The 24,174-nt window shown below is 34.2% G+C and overlaps 1 protein-coding gene across 1 annotated transcript in view; it reads right to left on the reverse strand.

The window, feature by feature from the left end:
* The window catches only part of LOC145280727 (uncharacterized), a 144,028-nt gene extending 126,398 nt beyond the window's left edge, over positions 1–17,630 (reverse strand). Inside the window, exon 1 of the mRNA XM_080132175.1 lies at positions 17,460–17,630. Within this exon, the coding sequence (XP_079988301.1) occupies positions 17,460–17,630 (171 nt within the window). The remainder of the gene's footprint in view (positions 1–17,459) is intronic.
* Positions 17,631–24,174: the final 6,544 nt, after the last annotated feature.

Raw genomic sequence — 24,174 nt, forward strand, 5'->3', positions numbered from 1 at the left:
CATACAATGATAGAAGTATCAAGGAGCAAAAATGGCTATGTTACATAGTTTATTACAATTGTGGGGTCTGGAAATAAAAACAAAAACTTTTACAATGGTTTTTTATATAAATGTGCATAAGAATACTTTGATAAGTATGTTTCAACTTGAACAGGGATGGTATAATAAAATTGTGGGGTATATGTTCGCGCCTGGCCTCCATAGAATGAAAATATGCCACAAAGTTTAACAAAGACTTTTGATATCCGTCCGTGTAAATATACTTTGATAATTATGTTACAGTTTGAAGAAATGTGGCATAATAAAATTATGGGGTTCACGTTCACGCTTGTCCTACATAGAATGGAAATATGTCACAAAGTTTAACAAGGTTTTTTTTTTTTAATACTGATCCACATAAAAATATTGTGATAAGCATGTTTCAGTTTGAACAGGTGTGGTATAATAAAATAATGGGGTCTTTCATAGAATGGTTTTTAATATTTTTATTTTTTTACTAAAATATAGTTTAAGAAAAATGAAATAATTTCACAAGAAAACTTTAGTTACTAATGTGAATAGATCCCAAATCTAAAGACTTTGGTAGTAGACAAAAGATCAAGCTTTTATCTCAACTTAAAATATAAGATTGGTTGGTTGTTTTTGTTTTACGGCATATCAACCCTTTTCGGGTTATTTAATGCCGAATCCAAAGATTGAAGAAAAATTTTTAATAGAATATATTTGTTGTTTTCAAATCATTTTCTATTTAACCCATAGTTGGGACCCTAACAGGTACTACCACTCCGGGTCAGTGGACCTGGGAGCAATGGTAATTAAAGGGTGGCTCCACACTCCCCAAAGCCCGCAAGCTGGGGTCTCACCACTGGATATAGTTTAAGGTCATATCCAGGACCTAAAATATAAGAGTGATTAAGCCAAGCTCATATACTCGGAAATGTTGCAGGTATCAAAACGGTAGTTATTATTATATAGTCAATTCGAATCAACAAAATTCTAAGGATTCAACAATAATTCCTGGAACTGATGTAAATAATACAGCTAATTTTTTATTTCACTAAATTCATCTCTCTCTCTCTCTCTCTCTCTCTCTCTCTCTCTCTCTCTCTCTCTCTCTCTCTCATATATATATATATATATATATATATATAATCATGTTATACTTAATTATTCAAAGAATACATAGAAATCTGGAATGTTTCTCCGAATACTAATGTTTACATGATGTTAAATTAAGAGCCCTAGTAGTACGCTATTGAGCTACAATATAAACCTTTGTGTTAGCTTAAAGAAACGTATGTGTGTGTGTGTGTGTGAAGAGAGGAGTGAAAGAAGTTTGAAGAGTATAAACAGATTTATTCCGTTGTATTCATCGAAGATGGCCTGATGGATGCAAAGCAAGAAACTGACAGTCACCATATGTTGATATTGCAGTTATGTTTAACAAACTTTATATATATATATATATATATATATATATATATATATATATATATATATATATATATATATATATTCAAACTGTAAAATAGCACTTGATGAAATTATTAGGGTTGAAAGATGTGTCATATTTGTCTTCCAAATTGGTAGGAATGGGGGTTTATCTCTTTTTAATTCATTATTTGGATTCAGTCTTCTTCTTCTTCTTCTTCTTCTTCTTCTTATTATTATTATTATTATTATTATTATTATTATTATCATCATCATCATCATCATCATTATTATTATTTTTATTAAGTCTAAAATGCCTTTGGTTTCTGCCGATGGGAAATGTATGGCCACTTTACACTCTAAACAGAACTACGAGTTCACAAAAAGAGAGAAACAGGATATTGAAACACACAAAGGCACAGTCATAAAAAGAAATGTATAATGTCTTTGTTGAGACAAGATTTTATTCATTTTTAAACCAATATTGCTAAAAAATGTTTACTCTCATATATATACAAGCTTCTTATTCATTCCTATCTCTCTCTCTCTCTCTCTCTCTCTCTCTCTCTCTATATATATATATATATATATATATATATATATATATATATATATATATATATATAAAGTTTATATATATACATATCCGCATATACCTATCTACTTAATTATTTATTGTCTGTCTGTGCGTGTGTCTGAAGCCAATGGACACTCAAACCGTCTGACATATTGAAATTATGTAGGAATTATTTCCTTTCTATGTTCATTGTGTGTTTGTTTTTTGTTTTTTTCGTATGGATTAATCCCAGTTAGGCGTTAGAAAAATGCGACTGAGCCATCTAGTATTGCATTTTCTAAATAATGTACTGGTTACTTTTTTCTGATATTTTTCAACTTTCAATTCCATTATTTACCAGCTTCCCACTGTAGGAAAGTTAGATATTAAATCGGCTTTACATGGTAGTGGGTGGATAGAACCAGCTTCCGCGGGGGGTGGAATCTGATTGATTACAAAAGTATTAACTCATCGGCCTTCCCTGGTAAGTACGTCTTAAGTGATATGCAATAAGAGACTAAAAATGAAACTGTGGCATTAACCCTAATGTAGCTTTAAACGGCTTCCTCTGAATGAGCATGTTTCATGGGAGTATGAAATTCACAAGCGGTCCTCAGTCGCATGCATATCCCCATTAGGGGAGATGACAACATTAGGTGTTTGCAACTCCTGCAGAGAGGTGTCGACGTCCACCCACATTCACGCCTGATATTCTAAAATCCAGAAGGGGAAGGTAATGCCAGAAAGGCGCACCTCTTAGGATTGAGCCGGACCATACATAATCCTAACAAAGAAAGATTAATCAATCAATCAATTTTATTGTCAAAGAAACAGCAAAGTGCAGCAAGCCATATAAAACGATATTGAATTTGTATACCGTCTAAATATTTGTTTAAGACAAACTGATCTTTCGGGAGAGAATCTGGGTTATCAGAATGGTGCCAAGGCAAACCGTGGTTAGTATGACAAGAACCATTTTCAGATATCCTTATTAGAAATAAGCCTTTATTTTTAGCTCACAATACTTATTTATATTCTTGCTCTCTCTCTCTCTCTCTCTCTCTCTCTCTCTCTCTCTCTCTCTCTCTCTCTCTCTCTCTCTCTCACACACACACACACATACGTACACACATACATACACACACATACACACACATACACAAACTAATCTGGCAATCAAAAAAAAAATTGTAAGCAAATTGGCCAACAGAGCTTACAGAAATAGAAAAAAAGTTAACTCTTACAGTTGACAGTATGGACGATTCAAAACATTATTTGACATCTTTTTAGACAATGTGCACTCAGACTAACCAAGTCTTCGCTCATTAATTTAATGTCTGGACACTGTCATGGTTGGTCATAGAAATAACGCCTTTTCTGTTTGTCTTCATACAACCTGAACAACTAACATAGTTATGGGAGTGTGATTTAATTAAAAGTTAATTCATAGTCAAATATATTTTAAAACTGTCATTGTCTCCTTCTTCATCTTTCCAGCATCCGCCAAAATCAAACTTTTTGCAAAGAACTTTGCATCAAATCTCCCCCTTTTCGATTAGGGCCGTTTAGCACCTGAATTTCCTCTTATTGCTTAAAATACTCTGAGTGACATCTGTATATTTGTATATATGTTGCCAAAATTATCAAGAACCTTTTTGACAACACTCCAATCATAATACTTTTAAAAAAATACACTATGCATGACTTCCTTGATAGTATGCCATGTCACTAAAAGTCAAGTGACCTGCCAATGTCACACGTTTAGTTCTACGGTCATGAACCCATGGTACTGACTATTATGAAGTTTCTGTTTCAATTCTTAAAGAAACTGTCGCAGGATTCATAAAACTGGCCGAAAAGTGACTATATTTTATTTTCCAAAAGATAAAAAATTATTTTACATTTGGACACATTTGGAAAACGGATGATTTTTGCTGGGAAAATACTGAAGTTGTATATTTGTTGAGTGTATTTAATTACTAATTCACATGTGACTTTAATTTTAAGTTAAAAATGCACCCGTTTTCAAATAATTTTAAAATGAGATTTATTTATAATCCTTTTTCTTGATAATACAGCAAATAATGTTGAATTATTTATCTTTTAACTGTATATATAAGGATCTAAAAAAAAAGTTAAATTTTTATCAGAAAGTTGAAACTTCATTTTTTTGTTTTTTTAGCCAAACTGTTAAACAAATAATTTTTACAGGATTTTTTTTTCTGTTTGATCTCTTAATAAATAAAACTTGTCACAGTATTATTCATAAATTTTGGCGAGATTTTTATCAGAAGTCAAACGCTTAGTATCGAGTAAGTTTAGTAAGTGTTCAAAATTGTTCATTTCTTTCCTTTAAGTTTATTAAATTCCATTAAAACTTTTTTGTATTAAAAGAATGCTTCAAGTTTATTATTTCTGTTAGGAAGTTTTTTTTTATATGATAATATATTTTAAAAATGATATTTATCCCCGTTCGAAAGTATAAGTCAAACATATTTCTATTAAAACACACACACACACACACACACACACACACACACACACACACATATATATATATATATATATATATATATATATATATATATATATTAATGTCTAAAACCAAGCTTCTCTCCTTTCACCACAACTGCTCTATTGCTCACTTTACCTCAGTTGAAATGAATGGCTCTCTTCTTAAGGAAAACTCTGCTTTAATAAACTTCTGGGCAGACTTTCATTACAGACTTGAAATAGAAAAGTAACCAGGCTTTTTGCTAAGGTCATTTGGAAAATGGTTGGATCACTCCACCGCTCTAAAAAAATACCTCACATCTGACACAATCCTCTGCCTCTACAAAAGTCAAACATGTCTTACCACATCTGGGGAAGTGCTACTCAGATCATCATTCTTTTCTGCCTTGACAGAGTACAAAACCAACTTTGAAATCTAGTGGATATGTCCTCTTCTTTTCTCTACAGCCACAGAAATGTGGCGAGTCTCTCTCTGCTCTGTCGTTATTTAAATGGCACGTGGTCGATTGAGCCCTCAATCTACGACTTTTCTCCGTTCACAACAAAAACTCGTCTAGTTACAACCGCTGTAAATAATTTCCCTTTCTACCTCTGTGTACCTAAAAATAAACTGATCTTTCATCAGTAAAGTTTCTTTTCCTAGAACTGCCCGTCTGTGAAGAACAATACCATAGAGGTGCTTTCCAGCTGACTACAACATAGTCGTTTCCAACTCTAATGTAAACAAATTCCTTTACATAATCAAATTCTGGTCAGTTTCAATCATTGTTACCAATTCTCGCGGTTTTGCCTCATCGTCCACCTGACAAACTCCCGAATGATAAGTGGTGACTCATTAGGTGTGTCAGAGTTTTGGGGGAATTTTTGACACCCTTAACACAAAACTCGTAATTTCTCTTTTTTTGGTTTGTTTAATTTCTTTATGGAATATACTTCCAAAATCAACTATTAAAGTTTTTTGAAAGATAATAGAAATATTATTTTTTTATTTAAAAAAAACAACAGTGTTTACAAAGTGCCTGTGTGCGCTCATGCAGCCATTTTTCTTACGCAATAAAGTGAATTGAATTTTACGAGTTAAATTTTTTTCCATTTAAAAATCTATCAAGATTTTTCCGTGTTCAATTTTTACAATATTTGCAGGTTTAATGTGAAATTTTATGCTCTTTCCAATAAACCGAATATAATATTCTAGCCAAAAGTTGTTGTTTTTTTAAATTCACCCCCCCCCATTTTGAAATGTCTATTAAAATGAAAATAATTAATTTTCTCACCTCAGATTTATATATCACAAATTGAAGATAAAAGATCAATAAATAAAATAATCTAATTTAAAACAAAGAATAGTTTTGTGCAAATTTACCTGTAAAGTCAAAAGTTTAAAACCTTTTTTTTTTAAAACACGTTGATTTTTTTTTTAAGTGAAACCTCACATTTTTAAAATTTTGTCCTGAAAAGATTAAATACCTACAATTTTTTTCTGCTTCATTCAATGTTGTTTGGGTTTTTTATTTAAAAAAAAAAATCACTCCATAAAGAAGAAATAAAATATATTAAATCAAAAGTTATGTAAAAATCGGTCGAGTGGAATTTTTTTTAACCGCAAAAACTGATAAGTGAAATGTGATCATTTTTCACATTACGATAGCCCATATTTACTAACTTTTGTTTGCAGCCAGCAATAGAAAGGGAGATTAATTCTGGCGCTTAAGGCCACCGAAGTTCTCAACTCCAAGAAAAGAAGGCATTTGTTTCCCTTTATTCCATTTGCTTAAAAAAGTATTTTATTTAAAAAGGACATGGAATATAAATATGGATAAATTCTTAATAATGAAGAATGGAAGTACCCATTGATTAGTATTTTTATAGGTAAGTGATTTTTTGGAATTTATATTCGAAGTAAGTTAAAATTCGTTGATTTTCTTGAAATCTTTAAAAAAAAACGATTTAAAAAAAACAAATATTGCATATTTTGCCATTAAACCTGTTATTATTTTAAAATTTGGTCTTTGTTCCTTTTATTGAAAAAAAATTAGGGTTTGAATTACATTTTTCAAGTAGTTATAAGCTTTGTAAGATAGTAAGTCCAATTATTAAAGTTTTTATCACGCATTTTTTAATGGGGATTTCTGACACTGCTAGTGACTTATCTACTATCTTCTATATAAATAAAACAATACATGTATGTGTGTAAATATCTAACAGGTAAACTCTTAAACTACTCGTCACATAGCACTGAAATTCTCAGGAAATAATATTTATGCATCAGGGATGGTTTATAGCGAGTAATATCTTTGTTTACATACATGTCTATCGCGTACAGACATCGGCAAATTTACATTTAAAATGCTTAGTCCCCGTAGCAGACATTTTCATTTTATGTGCATGCGTCAGATTCGCAATGATTCGCTTCCCATCGAGCATGGATTGGGCGTGATCGGCAATCATTGGTTTAAGCCGAGCGTTGTTCAAATGTTGAAACGTTAATTCAATTTCTTTTTCTTTCTTTTTTTTTTTTTTTTTTTTTGATGTAATGTTTTTATTATTTGGGTGATGCGTGGTATTTTTTTCTGTTTATTTATTTATTTAATTCAAGAGCTTGGCGCTCTTCGATTCAGAAATCATTCGTTTACAATTCTTGCACCTCATTTGTTTTGATAAGTTTCTTCTTACAATATGAGATTGTTTGCCCCGGTGTTTTCATTTCTTTTTCGCCAATTTGGCCATTTTTTAAGTAATTTGGCTTTCTAAAAATTGAATTTGACCTTTCTCCAAGTGTAACATACAAACTAATTAAGGAAGTAACAAGCAGAATATTATATAGATTATTTTTCCAATATTAATATTTTAATTGTAATTCTGAATTTTTTAGATGAAATGTGATTTGGACTATTATTCTCATCTTGGGTGTTATTGGTAGGGCTATGACAACAGCATATTCTTATCATTGTTTTGACTCTCGAGTATATATCCGACACAGCCAAAGTTAATCAACCGAGAACAACATCACTCCATATAAAAGTATATGATATCAACGGATACACACTCGAGAGTAAAAACAATGAAAAGAATATGCTGTTATCCTAGCCTAGTTATTAGCACAACGTTGCGGTCGCTGCAACCTGCAACTTTCTTCGGGTGTTGAGGACATGTTTCTTTTTCTCTATTAAGGAAGTTGGAATTGCTCCCCTCCCTTGCATTATGTTTAAAAAAAAAAAAAAGAAGATTATGCATGGGTATCGATCTTCTGTTTCATAAAACATTTTTTTCACTAATATTAACAATTAGTATAGATATCCCGAAAAATTGAGTCATAGGAAAGCCCTAAAAAAATATTTTAGTGACCCCTGAAGATTGAACCTTCTTTATGATCTACGGACCCACCCTCAAACCCATGGTTCGAATACTTGTAATGCAGAGCCAACCTTCTTTTCCTTAGTAGAGAAAAAGAAGCTTGTCTTCAACACCCAAAGAAGGTCGCAGGTTGCAGCGACCGAAACGTTGTGCTAATAACACCGAAGATGAGAATAATAGTCCGATTAATCAACATAACACAAGTATTAATATTTTTATTGTTCATTTATGATGTTTTGTCTTGTATTCAAATGTAATCTTTGTTGATTATTTGTGTATGTTAATGTTACTGACATATTGAAATCAGATAAATATAATAGATTAATAAATTAAACGTAAAGGGGGGGCATAATATTAATTTAATTTTATACAAAGAGAATAAAAAGATGGCGGCGGCCCTTTGTGAAAATTCAAATACTTCCAATTTTTTGTGAAATTATAACAATAGGTATTAGACATCAATTAATAAATATTCTTCAAATTTCAGTTTATTTTAGGTACTTTAAAGGGTTCTAGGGAGCATAATGTAAGCACAACCTTCCGTTTGAAAGTTCAAATATTTCAAATTTGCATTGAATGATCTCTAGTCAGTGTAAATCAATTAAACGAGATTACGCCTTAAATTTTAAACATTTTTAGAATCCAACTCCTAGTGAATTTTGATCAAAATTGAAATAAGTGTTCTAGACATAAGGTACAGCAGCATTATATACTCGCTTAAATCTTCGCATAGCGATATAGAAGTGATGCAAAACTGTTCAATTCTGTGAATTAATTTTACTCAACCTGGGACGGGTATTTGTCTAGTAATTTCATAAACATTTGTTGATTTAAAACATTTTTTCCCCTTTGGTTACATCTTTTATAATCTACGATTCCCATACTGAATTTATATCTCCCACTCCATAGACTGCTTCCCTGCAAAGTACAACATGATCTTCAAGTCTAATGTCAGCAAATACTCATCAAGCCGTTCTTTATTCATTCCAGTAATCGTTTTCAATCATCTCATCGTACTCTTTCCTCATTCAAGTAACACTCTTATTAATCTGTATTCTTGAGTGACTTTTGGCCTTGGTATGTGGTGACTCATTAGTATACAAAAATACAGGTTCGATTACACAACGTTTAGACATCCCTAGCATATAAGCAAACGCTTTCAAAAATCTTATTTTACCTATATTTATTGATCTTTTACGCTACATGGACTGTTTAGTAAAGGTGTGTGTTACATTTTGATTTTGTTTTTAACTTTGGCGGTATCTTTTTGAATCAGCAGTTCCCATATCGAATTTAGATCTATACTAGTTTGATTGATGATGTTTGAACAACCTAGAATATTGAAAAATCCTTTCTAAATATCTTATTTTCCTCTATCGTTTTCTATGTATTATTGACGTTTTGCTCCAAATGGCTTTTAAAGAAACCCCCACCCCCACTCCTTCCACGTGTGATCATTGATAGCTGATCTCTCTATATTATCATAATCCTCATCATCTTATATATTTTTTTATGGAAATTGCTCCAGGCAAGACATGAAGCCATTTGATGTAAGGAGCTAAACAATACTACTTCAATGTCAAAAAATAGCCAATAATAAGTGTGAGATAAACAGAAAACAGCAATTTTCCCCTTTGTCAGAAACATCGCTCGTGGCATGTGAGGACTAAAGGATAAAAATAAGATAAACGAGAGATATGAGGCTGCCAAAAGTAAACTCAAGGTTCACTTTCTACTTTCCTAAAATATTCCATTTCACGTTGTTCTTACATGCTGGTATGTCTTGGATGGCTGTAGGAAATTGACTTCGAAACAAAACTATCTCTGGTCAGGTCTTTATTTATCTCTCTTTCTTTCAAGACGATCTTTATCACTTATTCCCATGTTTTCCTTGACCTTTATCTGTGAACTGACCTTGCTATCTCAATTGTTATGCATCTTCTAACCCAAGAACTCTCATCCATTCTTTCAACATGGCGATACATTGGAAATCTCATTTTCTGCACGCATCTCGCGATACCGTCCAAGTTTAATCTTCTAACACTCATTTTAACATTACACACGCATCGTATCATCTTCATACAACCTATGTACTCACCCTGTTAAATATAATAAGGGCAGTGTTATAGTGAAAAAGTTTAAAGGTCAGAAGTCACCCTAGTGAAAATCAATGAAACAACTTGATTTCCGTCCGAGACTTTTCAATCATTCTTAGTTAGCGAGATTTCAATGGGGAAGGAGGAGCAGCGTGCAAAATGTGTCTGTCTGTCTGTCTGTCTGTCTTTCTCTCTCTCTCTCTCTCTCTCTCTCTCTCTCTCTCTCTCTCTCTCTCTCTCTCTCTCTCTCTAACACATACGACAAAATAACCAGTGACTGTTCTGTTTTAAAGAAACCTTATTTAAACCTGAACATTGGGAATTCAAGTAATGTTAATGTTCACAGACTATAAGCAAACTGGGTTCTATACACGCACGTTAAGTAGAAGTAAAACAAATCCTTACTTACTAAGTTTCCACACATTCCATATATTATCTGTAATTTTGTGTTTTTAGCCTTATTTACGAGGATCAGTCGAATTTCTTTTTCTTTGTATTCCTTGCCATGGAATCAAATAAATAGTCAGCATTTTGAGTGAGGATTTTTCCTGTGTCATGTTTGACCCAGAAAAAGTTGTTTTTTTAATTTTGAGCTGTGATGACATTACTACATACAAAAGAAACAGCGGCGGTGGATCTCTGTTTTCAATCTAATCAGGGTCCATCTCTCAAACGAACTGAGCACGTGATAGGAGATTATAAAAGGGATACCATACTGGTTATTCTCTCTTCTTTGGCAGGAGAAGGCATCGTCAGTAACTCATCACATTGCTTGTACCAACCCCCAAAATTCTCTTTTGGGATGCAAGCAAAATCCCTCCGGGCTACTTGAGCTCTGGATTCGACTCTGACAAGAAGACCCAAGATTCCAACATGGTTCTGGTCGACACATGTGGACTAAAGAATGTAACACACACACACGTACCTACATACACAGCTTAACACACCTATGTACGTAAATATACCCTTCATATATGAACTATTCTCCCTTATTTATGTAACACCTCATGGATTTTCTAACCTTTTGTTCTTATGGACGTAATAATTTAGTAATATTCTTCACTCTCATTTTTCTTTTAGTTACACCACAACCACAACGAAGATGACTCAATACAGTTGTCCGCCAATTTTACTTTTTTATCTACAGAAACGCTGCTCAACATTGTCCTGGTGTACTGAGTACCATGGGATTTTTTTTTCTTTTTTTAGATGCATTTGCATATGTAAATAATTTCCTTTGCCAAGAGAAGCTGACAATTGCTTGAATCGTGTTTGGATTTCATCCTAATAAATATTTTGATCCACATGTGCTGGTGTGTACAATTACTTGACTTCTTCTCTATATCATCCATAATTACATAGTTAAGATTATTAGAGTTAACTTCTTTGATCTTATGAATTCTTTTTAAGTTTGGTTAATTCGGTGGTAGTCACATCCTGATCGGCAGGAAGCCTTGTTGAGCAGATGCGGGAAGAAGATAAATTGATAGAAACAGACAAAAAATTTGAAATGGCTGAGAGCGAAAAGTATTCAATGTAAAGGAGTTGGAGATTGACCTACTTTATTCTGTTTCCAAAACAACCTCTCTCTCTGTCTCTCTCTCTCTCTCTGTCTCTCTCTCTCTCTCTCACTGTCGTTCTCTTACACACACACACGCACACACACTTTCGTTCTCTCTCTTTATCTTGCTCATGCTCTTCTCACTATAAATCTCTCTCTCCCTCTCTCTCTCCCCTCTTCTGTTTCTAAGGAACAGCATTGTGAACCTTTATAGCATTTATAAAAAGTAGTGCTTACCTACTAGCAAGATCTATAAAAATGCAATCACCAAAGTTAAGCAACGTTAAACCTAGTCAATACTTAGATGGGTGACCATTTAAGAATATTAAGTGCCGTAAATTTGGATGTGCACTTGTCAGTAAAATCACTTTTGCCAATATCCTTGACAAATCAACAATTCTAGCTCTTTTTCTTATACCGATAGGAGGAATTTCAAGGGAAGCTAAAGTTTCAAAACTAGGTAGACAACTTATCTAGGAGAAAGAAAACTCCAAAATTAAATCAGTCTTTCTCAACTGAGCGCTTCTGGTCACCTCGGGTTTCTCATTGCTACTGGACTTACGTAATGCCAGGCCATAGAGAAGCAGTTGATTATTGTGCAAAAAGAGAAAACATAACAGTATATAATTTAGTTTCAAGTAACTTTGGTTACATATAAGGGACTCTGTCCATAGCGATTAAACTACCTAGTGTGGATTTGGATAACACTAACTACATGCCATAATGACCTAAATCTGTGAAACAGAATCATTCCTAAAGTTGAGGCAAGGAACAATACACAAAACAGACATATGAGGCAAGATGACGAATGACATGTTTTTCGAGCTGAGAGAAAGCAACGGTTTTCAGATCAGTCTTTCTATGGGATCCATATAACAAAGACCACCAATAATGGAAGTCTGTCTCTATGAGCAAGTATGAGTCAGACCACTAATTATGCAGTAGAAATTTTGATAATCGCTAAGTGCGAAATGTTACCATAATATCTCTGTTCGCATATCACTATTTCAGTTAACTAAATAACTAAATAATCAGCTGAGAGAACCTTAGCGACTCTCTCCTGACTCCATTCTCTCTAAAAATAAAACCTTTAAGAAATTCTCAAGAACGTCGCCTTGTGTGATTTCTGTATCGAAAGGAGCTTAATTTGCATAGAAACTACTAGACGAAACTGACGATAAAGAAAAGCAGGCCATTAAACATGTATGACAAAAGAACCCTTTGTCGTAATCATGGTCGTTTTTTTTTTTTTTTTTTTTAGAATATTATTTGGAACATTTTGAAAGAAATAACTTAACATATTTCGAGAGATTTTGTATCATTTAATCAAATTAGTGTGGATATTTTTCTGGCATTGTTATGCACCTTAAAGCAAAAAAAGCAGAAAAAAGAATTTTTATTTTAAAGGATTTGAATTTAATCCCTTTCCTTTAATCTTGTTAATCTTAACGCTGAACTGCAGACCTTGGAATTCACTTTCACAGTTGAATGCACTAATAACTTAGCTTCCATTTACAGTCAGAGAATTTTTATTCTTAACAGAAAAATATTTGTTGTTGGTATCTTTCACGCACCCTCTGCAAAAACGAAAACAGGATTAGTTTCAGAAATTTAAAAAAAAAGTGTAAGGAAGTATACATTCCCCCCCCCCTAGTTCACCAAAAATATATCCTGTTTAGCCGTTGTCGATTTCTTGTTTTAGCTTCCAAGTTAAAGTGTTCAGAAATCTGAAACATAACAGCGAATGATTTTATCATTTCTAGTTTAGCATTTGAATACTTTCCAAAAAGTCAGCAAACGTATATTTAAAAAAAAAAAATAATAATAATGAAAGATATGCTAAAGTATATAGCTAGAAAACGTAAGATAATGCCAAATTTGGAACAACAAACAAATACTGGTTAACATTAGAGGCAATAACACAAACTGGCAGATGAAGTGTGGCTTACTGCCAAATAGAAAGGAAAGAGTTCTAATAAATGCTGGCCTACGTTGTTAAACAAAACTCGGTGTTTCTTTACAGTTACAATACCAAGGAAAAAAGCACCAAAATTATTATTTCAGTTATATTTGAATTGTGAATAAACTGAAAAAAAAAAGGATATTGTTGTCAGAAAAATACTTTTATTTATTTTCAAAATATTCAATAAATTTGAGAAACATTTTTTTATATCCCTAAGCCAGTTATACAATCACATTGACACACCAGTTCTCGCCAGATCACCAAAGTTAAGCAACAATGAGCCTAGGCAGTGCCAGATGGGTGACCATTTGGGAAGGCTAGGTGCTGTATGTACAACGCCAAGTCGTTGAAATTTTTAGGTTGGTATCTGGGGCCACGTTTAATTCACTGGGGGAGATGCACCCCGAATCAAGATGGAAAGCAATGGGAAACTACCGTTTTTACTTGTCTTCCCGAGATTACCATGGCTCTACAATTTGGAAAGTCATGGTCGCCAACACTGTTAAAACAGCAGGGCTGTTGCTGATGCTGGAGCCGGTTATAAAAAGAAAAATATTGCTTGCATTATGTAGGAAAAATAAATCAGATTGTAAAACATTTTCTTATGTATAGAGGTTGCTTGAGAAATCTGTTATTGAAAGGGTTCCACAAAGGTGAATGGGTCAGAAAACAATTGGTTAAGGCATTTACTAATCGCCTAGGAGACTGGAGTTCAATTTTTGAACAAGTTATACCAAAGACCCAAAAATGGTACTTGATGCTGTAGTTAGGATCCTGGCTTGGGTTTGAATATACTAAGACCGTTGTTGTCAATTAAAAGGGTTATAAATAATGAACGAAAAAAGTAGACAAAATTGATTATGTGCGATTGAAAATGAAAGGTTCATCATTTAGCAAGTGCTAAATTAACTAAAAAAGTGTGCTGCAGATAAAGATAAGAACATAGTTAACGAGTAAAACATATTTAAATTTACAGTCGCTTGAAAAATATTTGGAGTGAGTAAATTGTCCGTTATTTATTTCCATTTTTTTTTTTTTGTCTTCTCAGCCTTGAGGTTAGACGTTTTATGAATGATTTCCAACTTTTCTCATTGGTTGCTATTTTGTATGTGCTGTCTGCCAGGATCGAGTCATCAACTGATCTTCCTTATGTCTTAAGTGGCCTATCACATGGATTTCGTAGATCGACCTCAATGTACAACATACAGAAAGATCACAAGAGTTTAATGAAAATGCAAGAAATCTATTGAACCTATTCACTCCGCCTCTCCCCACAAAAAAAAAAAAAAATTAATGAAACACATATGCATATAATAACATCAACCTCGGCTGGTATCACATTGTTGTGAAGGATCAAGAAAGATGAAAATATCGAGGAGAGGAAGCACTGACCAGACCTCCACTGGAAGGGTGCAGAGAGTACGAGAATCTTAAGGATACTTATTGTCACTTATATTCCAGAGAAGACCAATGGTCGTTGCTAGCGAGAAATCAATGGTAAACTGCTGCTGCGATAATGCAAAATGATTTGAACTGGTTATTAAAAAAGGAGGTGGAAAGTGCTGGAAATTTGGGAAGACTTGCTTTCGTTCAGTCTCAATGAATCACCACTAATTATTGCTAATGAGCAATACTGACTTGTGGGATAACTGCTAGAGAGTAAATAATAATAGTAATAAGAAGAATGAGAAAATATGGAACAATTAGAAACTGATGGTGGAGATTGCTAGATTGTGGAATAAAAAAACTTCCATTGTGATAATAATTAGGTTCACTTGGCTCAATTCCTGACGAGCTTATGAAACTTCTGAACTCCTTGGGAATCAGATACAACATCACCGTACTCCAGAAGTCAGTTCTGCTAGGCTCAGCAAACATCCCACACCAGATCCTTTCCATACAATTGACTCTTTGACTATTTTCGCTAACTTTGGTGTAAGAGGCCGCTTTTGAGGAAAAAAAAACGGTGTAAAACGTCACAACACTGAAGTTAATGAAATAATAATAATATTAATATATTAATAATCTGGACCCTTTATAGACTGGAGAAATAAAAACTCAAACAGCTGGAATAAGAAACTACCGACAATGAACAATGCACTGCAGTCAAAAGATGATACTGACCGACTGGCATATAAAATGGAGAAGAAGAAGACTGGTAAGTATGGAAGACTGTGTGGATGATCGGAAAATATGAGTTAGAAAAATTAGATGACCCAATGTCTAGAAAGAGTGACTATCATAGCATGAGGCACTGTCAAAATGAACAATACACAGGACAGCAAAACTGTTAACAAAATGGTGATGAAATCCAAATGTGAACAGAAACAGCTATATAGATGTGCTGTAAGACTGACCAAAGAAGACACAACTAAAGGCAGGTGGACATGACTAACAGGACACTTGAATAGAATTACTACTGACACCCACACAAAAAATGCGATCAGAACGAACTATATCAATATCAAAATAGACAAAAACCCCAAAAAACCGTAAATGTAAACTCTATAGACAAAGCAACAAAATGATAAATGACATAATAAATGAATGTAGCAAAATAACCTAAAAGGAACACATAGATATCACTACGTAGGGAAGATAGTCTGCATTTTGAACATGTAACTGCATTCTTAGTAGTGCCTGCACTGAGGATTGAACCTTCAATCTCAGAAGAGTGTCACTTAGAACTGAATTTTTATTTAGTACTTTATCTGTGATGCCACAAAGGCTAAAAATACAATTGTGAATTACTTAAGATTTTGACCTGGCCATGGCTGATGGAACGAGAACATGTTACTCCCGTGGATTGAATAAAGGGTTTTGTTCAAAATTCAGTGCAGATTCCCGAGTTCGACAAGAGACACCTGAAAAAGGTTGGAGGTTACATCGGCTGAAATGTTGTGAGAATAACACTCAGGATGAGAACACTAGTCTGAATAATCCAAATAATACAAAGTATCATTCGCCATCTCAAAACTCCAAGAATACAACTTTAACCCTCTACCCAAAAGAGGAAGAAATAATGCCTGGGAGGATGCTCTCATAACAACAAAACAGATACTATACTATCCCCCCACTTTAAAGAAAAAGAAGGCAATCCCTGGGAAAATGATATCATAACCACATAACAGATACTACACTAACCCCTCCGAATTGAGCACTGAAAGAGAGTACATTATAGCAAACTAAATTGAGCATTAATAAATAGTAATTATATAGTTGCAGCTTCAGATATATTCGTTTGTATAGAAAGTTACGAGCGTTTTGTTGGCACACCAAGACGATAGAGATAAGATTTCTCCTTTCTTGGCATCATTCATTCAATGAAAATGGTCATGAACTGCCCTTTTTTGAAACTTGTAACTCTTGTGCACTAGTTGTGATATTTGTATTTTCTTTAATTTTTGACTTTAAAACATGAATATCAAATTGTGAGGGTTTTCCACTGCACGCGTCATCTCCAAGATTGATGCTTCTCGGTTTGAATTTTGCAAACCACTTCCAAACAGTGGATTCTCCCATAGCAGTGTCACTATACACTTTACAAATATCTCTTTGAAACTTTTAGCAATAGGTTCTCCTTTTTTTAGTTCTTCAAAAAAAAAAAAAAAAAAAAAAAAAAAGCATAATTACACGAATATGAAATTTGTTGCAATTCATTTTCTTGTAATGAGGGGTATCTGAAAGCAAATAAATTTGAAAAATTTGGTCAGCAATGTAAAAAAAAAGTATGCAGAGTACATAGCGTCTATAAACTGTTTACTTAAATCTGCGATTTAAGTAAACAGTTTATAGGCTTGTTAAGAGCCTTCAGAAACATGTTTAAAATGCTAAGGACTTTCCTGGCAACCTAATAGAAGTAATAATATAGACTCAGCTTCAAACAGGCAGATACTAAATCTCCATCATTAATAGATGAACTGCTCATGTTCTGACATTCCAGTTCTAGTTAGCGTTATTTCTAAAAAGACATCAAATACTTACATAGGAGTTCACGTGAAGGTTGCCAACATCCTTAAGTGAAAGTTTTGATGTGAAACGAACTAAATTCAAATTTAGCGCACCCAGGTTGTCACTCTGTATTGTTAACCACTTAGCTACGGTCACCTTTCCTGCTGCTGCTAACACTCCTATTATTATATTAATTGTTAACATTTTTTGTGGAATTTAATTTTTTTTTTTTTTTTTTTTACAATTTTTCTTATCGAGTTCTAATATTTATGCTTTTGAGTATCAATGATTTGCGAAAATAAAAAAAAAATAGTGCTTATTAGCATAGCACATCAGCTGCGAATCATCAGCTTTTATCAACGAGAAGTAGCGACCTGTTTTATTGGATATGATGTGATTAATTGAGAGCAAACAATATAGGTTTTGTAGTCAGATCTCATTAGTTCAACCTGAATTGAAAATGTCTTCTGTGTCTTTCACCAGACAGCATAACGAACAGAGTAACAGACACATAGTGATGAATAAAGTAATGAATCAAGTGACAGTCGTGTTGAACCACGAACACAAATGAATACGGAACAACATAAGCCATCAACAAATATCACTGTTGGCCAGCTTAACCTTCGACATACAGGGAGCGTGTGAAACGTGTACATCTTATCATTCGAAAGTTTCTCTTTTTAAAGAGTCTCAGACGCCATTGATTGACTTTCAGGGAATATGATGAGTAGGAAATTTGCATACATATCATCATCATCATCATCATCATCATCATCTTTAGTTTAATGTCTGTTTTACATTCTGGCATAGGATAGACATTTAGAAATGTGTTAGCTTTTAGAAATTGACTTCCAAACTAACCTATCTCTGGCTAGGTCTTTATATATCCCTCTTTCTCTCAAATCAATCCGTCTCTCTCCTTCCCATGTTTGGCTTTCCCCTGACAACTAACCCTGCTACCTCAACTGTTCTGTGTCTACTAAACAAAGACCTCTTATCCATTCTTTCCATGTGACCAAAACCAGTGAAATATCATGTTTTCTACCCATCTGTCTACTGTTCATATTTAATCTTCCTCTGAGGTCATCAGATCTAACCCCATCTTTAAGACCCAAATTACTCATCCTGCATATCATTCTCATGTTTTCCTTCAAGCAACACATATCCTCAACCCTAACTGACTAGATCTCTCTTACATACATCACACTGTGCACACATGCTTGATATACTCTTTCCTTTGGTTAATCACTAGTAAAGCTCAGCTGGTTAGTATTGACAGAAGTGACCTGAACTTATTCGATTTATTTGTAATTCTTGCTATCACACCATCAGCAGCTCCCCCTTGTGCTCCAATGGTGCCAAAAATAAAATTCTGAATAACTTCAATAGCTTCGCTATTCAAATATACTTTCTCCACATTTGAGGTCGCATCACAATTGTCTTTTATATGTCTTGGTTATCCTCTCTCAACCTATCAGTAATTCCACTACAATTCTTCCGCATCCGATGCTTAAAAGAAATTGAGTTACATCCACCTCCATTTTCACAAACTGAGCAGAAGAATGTTTCTTCTTTCTGGGCCTTTCGTCTCGGTAACATTCGCTCTCAGCTAAAAGGATTATATTTTTTTTTTAGTATTGGCACCCGACTCACTCACACACACACACACACACACACACACACACACACACACACACACACACACACACACACACACATAGAGAAATAAAAAGGAAAAAACCGAGTTATGTGTTCATCAATGTTTCGTCTTTATTTCGAGACTTCCTCCAGGAAGTCTTGAAATAAACACATCACTCGGTTTGTTCCTTTTTATTTCTCTATTTTGTGAGAATACTATTTCCATTATTCTCATCACACATACATATACAACATATGCAATTTTCTTCTTTCAAAAAATCTTCTCTTAATTTGCATTATTCAGACTACTGTTCTCATCTTGGATGTTATTCTCATAACGTTTAAGGTGCACCTTGCCAAACTCAGGAATCTGTATGGAATTTTGAACAGAACCCTTTATTTAATCCATGAAGGTAGGTTAATCTCATTCCGTCAGCCATGCTTGAGTAGAAATCTTAAGTAATTATTAATTACATCCTCAGTATTGACTTTACTGGGGATTGAACCTTCAAGAAATTATCAATACTCACTGACAGTCTTCTGAAGGTTACCAAGTTCAACATAACACACCTAAAGAAATTTGGAGGTTGCATAAACTGAAACATTGCGAAAATAAACACTCAAGATGAGAACAGTAGTCCAAATAATACAAATTATCAAACCTCATCTAAAAAAAATTCTGCAACATAATTAATTAAAATTTGATGAAAACTCTCTTCCTGATTTACATCAATAATCTCCCAATTCACGTCCTAAGATCATTCATAGACATTTATGCTGACGACACTACCATCTATGGAAACACTTCAAAGTAAACGACCAAGTTCTCTTTGATTCTCTCTCCTCTGATCTTGATCAAATGGTGCAATGGAAAAAGAGGTGGCTGTTTAATTTTAATGCATCTAAGAGCACACTTCTATCTTTCCATCATCAATGCTCTGATCCCCATCTAGCATCAATTGAAATGAATGGCTCTCGTCTTGAGGAGGCTCCATGTTTTGTCAAGCTTCTAGGTCTGACCTTTATTCCTGATCTGGGATGGAACACGTACATCAAATCCGTTGCCAAGGCTGCTGGAAAAATGGTGAGATCCTTCTACAGCTCCAGTAGATACCTCGCTACTGATGCAATTCTCTACCTGTATAAGAGCCAAGTACATCCAAGGATGAAGTACTGTTGCTACATCTGGACAGGAGCTGTTAGAAGCAGCTTATCCTGCCTTGACAGAATTTAAAATAGACTTCGTAGTCTACTGGGGGATGCAATTTTCTCTTCGCTGCAACCTCTTTCTTACAGAAGAGACGTTGTGGGTCTGTCTCTACTTTATTGTTATTTTCATGGCAAGTGCTCGTCTGAACTCCAATCTATGGTTCCCCCCTGTCCTGATTTTCAGGAAAAACACTCGTCTAGCTGAAACCACTATCACTAATTTCCCCTACTCTTTATCTGTGCCTAAACCTAAACATAGATTTCATGAACAAAGCTCTTTCTTAGAACTGTACGCTTGTGGAACTCGGTTCCATTTTCCTACCTTCCAACTGACTACAATATGGTCGTCTTCAAGTCCAACATGAACAAGTTCTTGATGAGCCATACTCTTAAGTAATCCAACTTACCCAATTCCCACTACTAATGATTACTAAGGCATTTTCTCATTCATTAACCCTTATCCTCGAGTGGGCTCCGGGCCTTGATAAGTGGTGACTCCTTTGTAAAAAAAAAAAGAAGAAATTTCATTGGTTCTAGTTGTTTCGTTTTACGGCATATCAGCCCTTTTCGGGTTGTTTGATATAGAATCTGTTTTTTTATGCTTCCAGTGCTTTATGTCTTTAAATATTTATTAATGATATTTGGTTTGCTTGTTTTGTAGAGAAAATTGCTGGGGTTTTTTTTGGGGGGGGGGTTGCTTTGCAGAACATAATTAAATTTCACAAATAGTAATGAAAAGACATCAACGTTTGGTACATTTCAGGTTGGGAAGTCAATATCTTCAGACAGCCTGATCCGTTAGCACCAGGTATTTTATTTGTATTTACATCTTTTTTTTTTTTTAATCCATTTTCATGGTAAACATTTAATGTTTTTATTGTAACAAATTTTGATGAAAAGTTTATTTTTTTATTCATATTATTTATTTCTAGTGCTACTAAGTAGATGATGAATAAGTGAAGAGTTTTTTTTTTTTTTTTTTAATTGTTAGTAACTCAATCTTATTTACCCTGTGTTGTGATAGGAGATAATCTAATTACATGGTATTTATGTGATTAGATGCAATAATCCAATCCAATCAGATTTGTTTAATGATATGTGATAATCTAATCCTATTAATGTGATATTCCAATTTCAATACAATTGTTTCTTATATCTGATAATTTCATTCGATGCAAGGCATGTGATGATATGTAATAATCCAGTTTCATTACAGCCAGACGATAATGGTTGATAATGATAATTACTGTAATAAGCAATGCCCCCTTTGTTCGCATATTTTCGCTAGTGTATATATAACTTAAGTGCTGAACATCCGATTGTGAAAATTTATTTACTTATGCTTAAGGAGGAGGTAATACCTAGGAGGATGATAACAGAATAGTTACCACACTAGCCCCCAAAGGAGGCGATTATGCCTGGAAATGTGGTCTTGTGACAACAGAACACATACTATATCTTCCAAGAAGGAGTTAATGACTAAGAGGATGATATACTACACTACCCTCGTAAAAGAAAAGATAATGCCTGGGAGGATGGCCTTATGACAACAGAGCAAATGCTAGACTACGTATACCCTGCCCCCCCCCGAATTAAGTATTGAAAGATAATATAACATTCAATATAAGTAATAATATAATTTCGGCTTTAAACAGACAGATACCAAATCTCCATTAGTACTTGAAATGTAATAGTGCATTAATACAATAAGTAGAAGCATATATAATAGTTTCCTCTTCAGACAGGTACGAAATCTCCATTAGTAAGGCATATAAGAACCAGCATCATATAGCAAATGCAACACTATATAAAACTACTACCTCCAACACCATCTTCAGTTTTAATCAAACATGGCTTCATTAATAATTTAAAGTAAGACATTTTTATTCCGTAACAATATATTGTTTAACTCAAAGAGAAATCAAATAACATCAGTTAAAATACTTGAATGTTAATCCGAATCTATCAACAGTCGTCAGAGATTATAGTCATTGGTGCACAATTTTATTAAATTACTTTGATAACTATAAAAAAAAAAGGCTACCTGTTTGATACCAGGTTCTTTTTTAGTTATAAAGTTGTAAAAGGATGTAGAAACGTTGATAATGCTATATGGAAATCAGGCTGTGTATTTGCGACATCATTCAGTCTTGACAGACTATGGATACCCATTGAAGGGTGCCTGCCTGTAAAATTTTTGTGGCAAGAGTTGTGCAATCTCTAACCACTCATCTCCGAGACAGCAGTGTTTTAATTCCAACTGCAAGTATATATAAGTTCAGGACGACTGGAAACAATGCCGAGATAAGCGGAGAGCACATACAGCACCTAGTATTCTCAAATAGTCATCCATCTGGTACTGGTCAGGCTTATTGTTGCGTAATTTCAGTGATCTGGTTAGAACCGGTGTGTCAATGTGATTACACCGTGTATTTATAAAAACACAGAATGAAGGAAGTTGAAAAAAAAAAAAAAAAAACCCGAAACTGTTGAGAATGAAATGTAACAAATTTACAGGTGCGTACATTGCTGCTATGACTTCACATAAAATAGTGTGTTGTGGGGAACAAGACACTGGATTTACAAACAACGTACATGCATGATTCTTCATTAAATATGTAATGAGATTACCCCAGCGTTATCAACGAAAGCAGGCTCGTAAATAAGAATTATAATTTATGTACGAGGGGCTTTTAATAAGTTTCCCGACATTTTTGTACAAGCATTTGAAATCATCTTAGACTCTTGAAAATTCAGGATGTTATTGCTATATATCTTATGAGAGGATTGACCAATTTTTATGATTTCAGGTTCAAATGAAAAGCTATAGCAGGAATTGGAATACACTCTATTAAATTGACAGCCGATGAACTTCAACAATGAAATTTGGACGTGAGGACACTTTTAGAAGAACGATATGCAATAAAATTCTATTTTAAACTTGGGAAAAATTGCCACAGAAACGTATGAATGTTTCCGACAGCTTTTGGACTATCTTGCATGAATCGGGCATCAGTTTGGGAGTGGCATAATAGATTCAAGAAAAGCAGGGAGTCTGTGAGGGATGAAGGAGGTATGGGGAGGAGTAAGGAAATCAGAACACCAGAGTTGATTGGCTAAATACAGAATTACATGGATAAGGACGCTCGTGTGTCTATAGAGACAATAAGTACACGGTTTGATGTAGTGTGGGAACTGTACACACAATTAGTCACGAGGAACTGAAAATGCAGAAGATTTATTAAAAGTTTGTCCCAAAGGTGCTCAAAGAGGATCAGAAAGAAAGACATTGTTATGACAGCAGGGAGACGGTCGAGCTGATCAATTCAGATCCTGCAGTTTGTGATGCTTTGGTGACCTGTGATGAAAGCTGAATCTACTGCTATGATCCAGATACTAAGAGATAGTTCCTAGTGAAACCATGCTGGCTCTCCCAGACCCAAGAAGGTCAGACCGAGCAAATCCACCCAGAAACCTATGATGATCACTTTTTTTGACAGCATGGCATGATCTACATGCACTGAGTTTTCACTGGACAAACAGTCAACAAGAAATACTATGTTGAGGTTTAAAGGGAGTTCAAGAAGAGATTCCGTCGGAAGAGGCCAGCTCTCTTCAAATCAGGTTAGCGGCATTTCCACCAGGACAATGTGCCAGTCCACATCTCCATCCTTGTCACAGACTATTTGACCAAAATGGACATTAAGACAGTTCCTCACTCTCTCTATAGTCCGGATCTTACCCCCTGTGACTTTTGGTTATTCCCTAAGCTGAAGGAGAACCTTAGAGGCTGTGTCGTTATGAGACAATCAAGGAGATGAAAAGAGGCTGTGACAAAGGTCAATTGATACAGTCACACAAGAGGATTTCCATGGGGCCTTCCAGAAGTTGTTGAAACGTA

This window comes from Euprymna scolopes, chromosome 1, assembly GCF_053919585.1.
Source record: "Euprymna scolopes isolate OS-2025 chromosome 1, ASM5391958v1, whole genome shotgun sequence".
NCBI lineage: Eukaryota > Metazoa > Mollusca > Cephalopoda > Sepiida > Sepiolidae > Euprymna > Euprymna scolopes.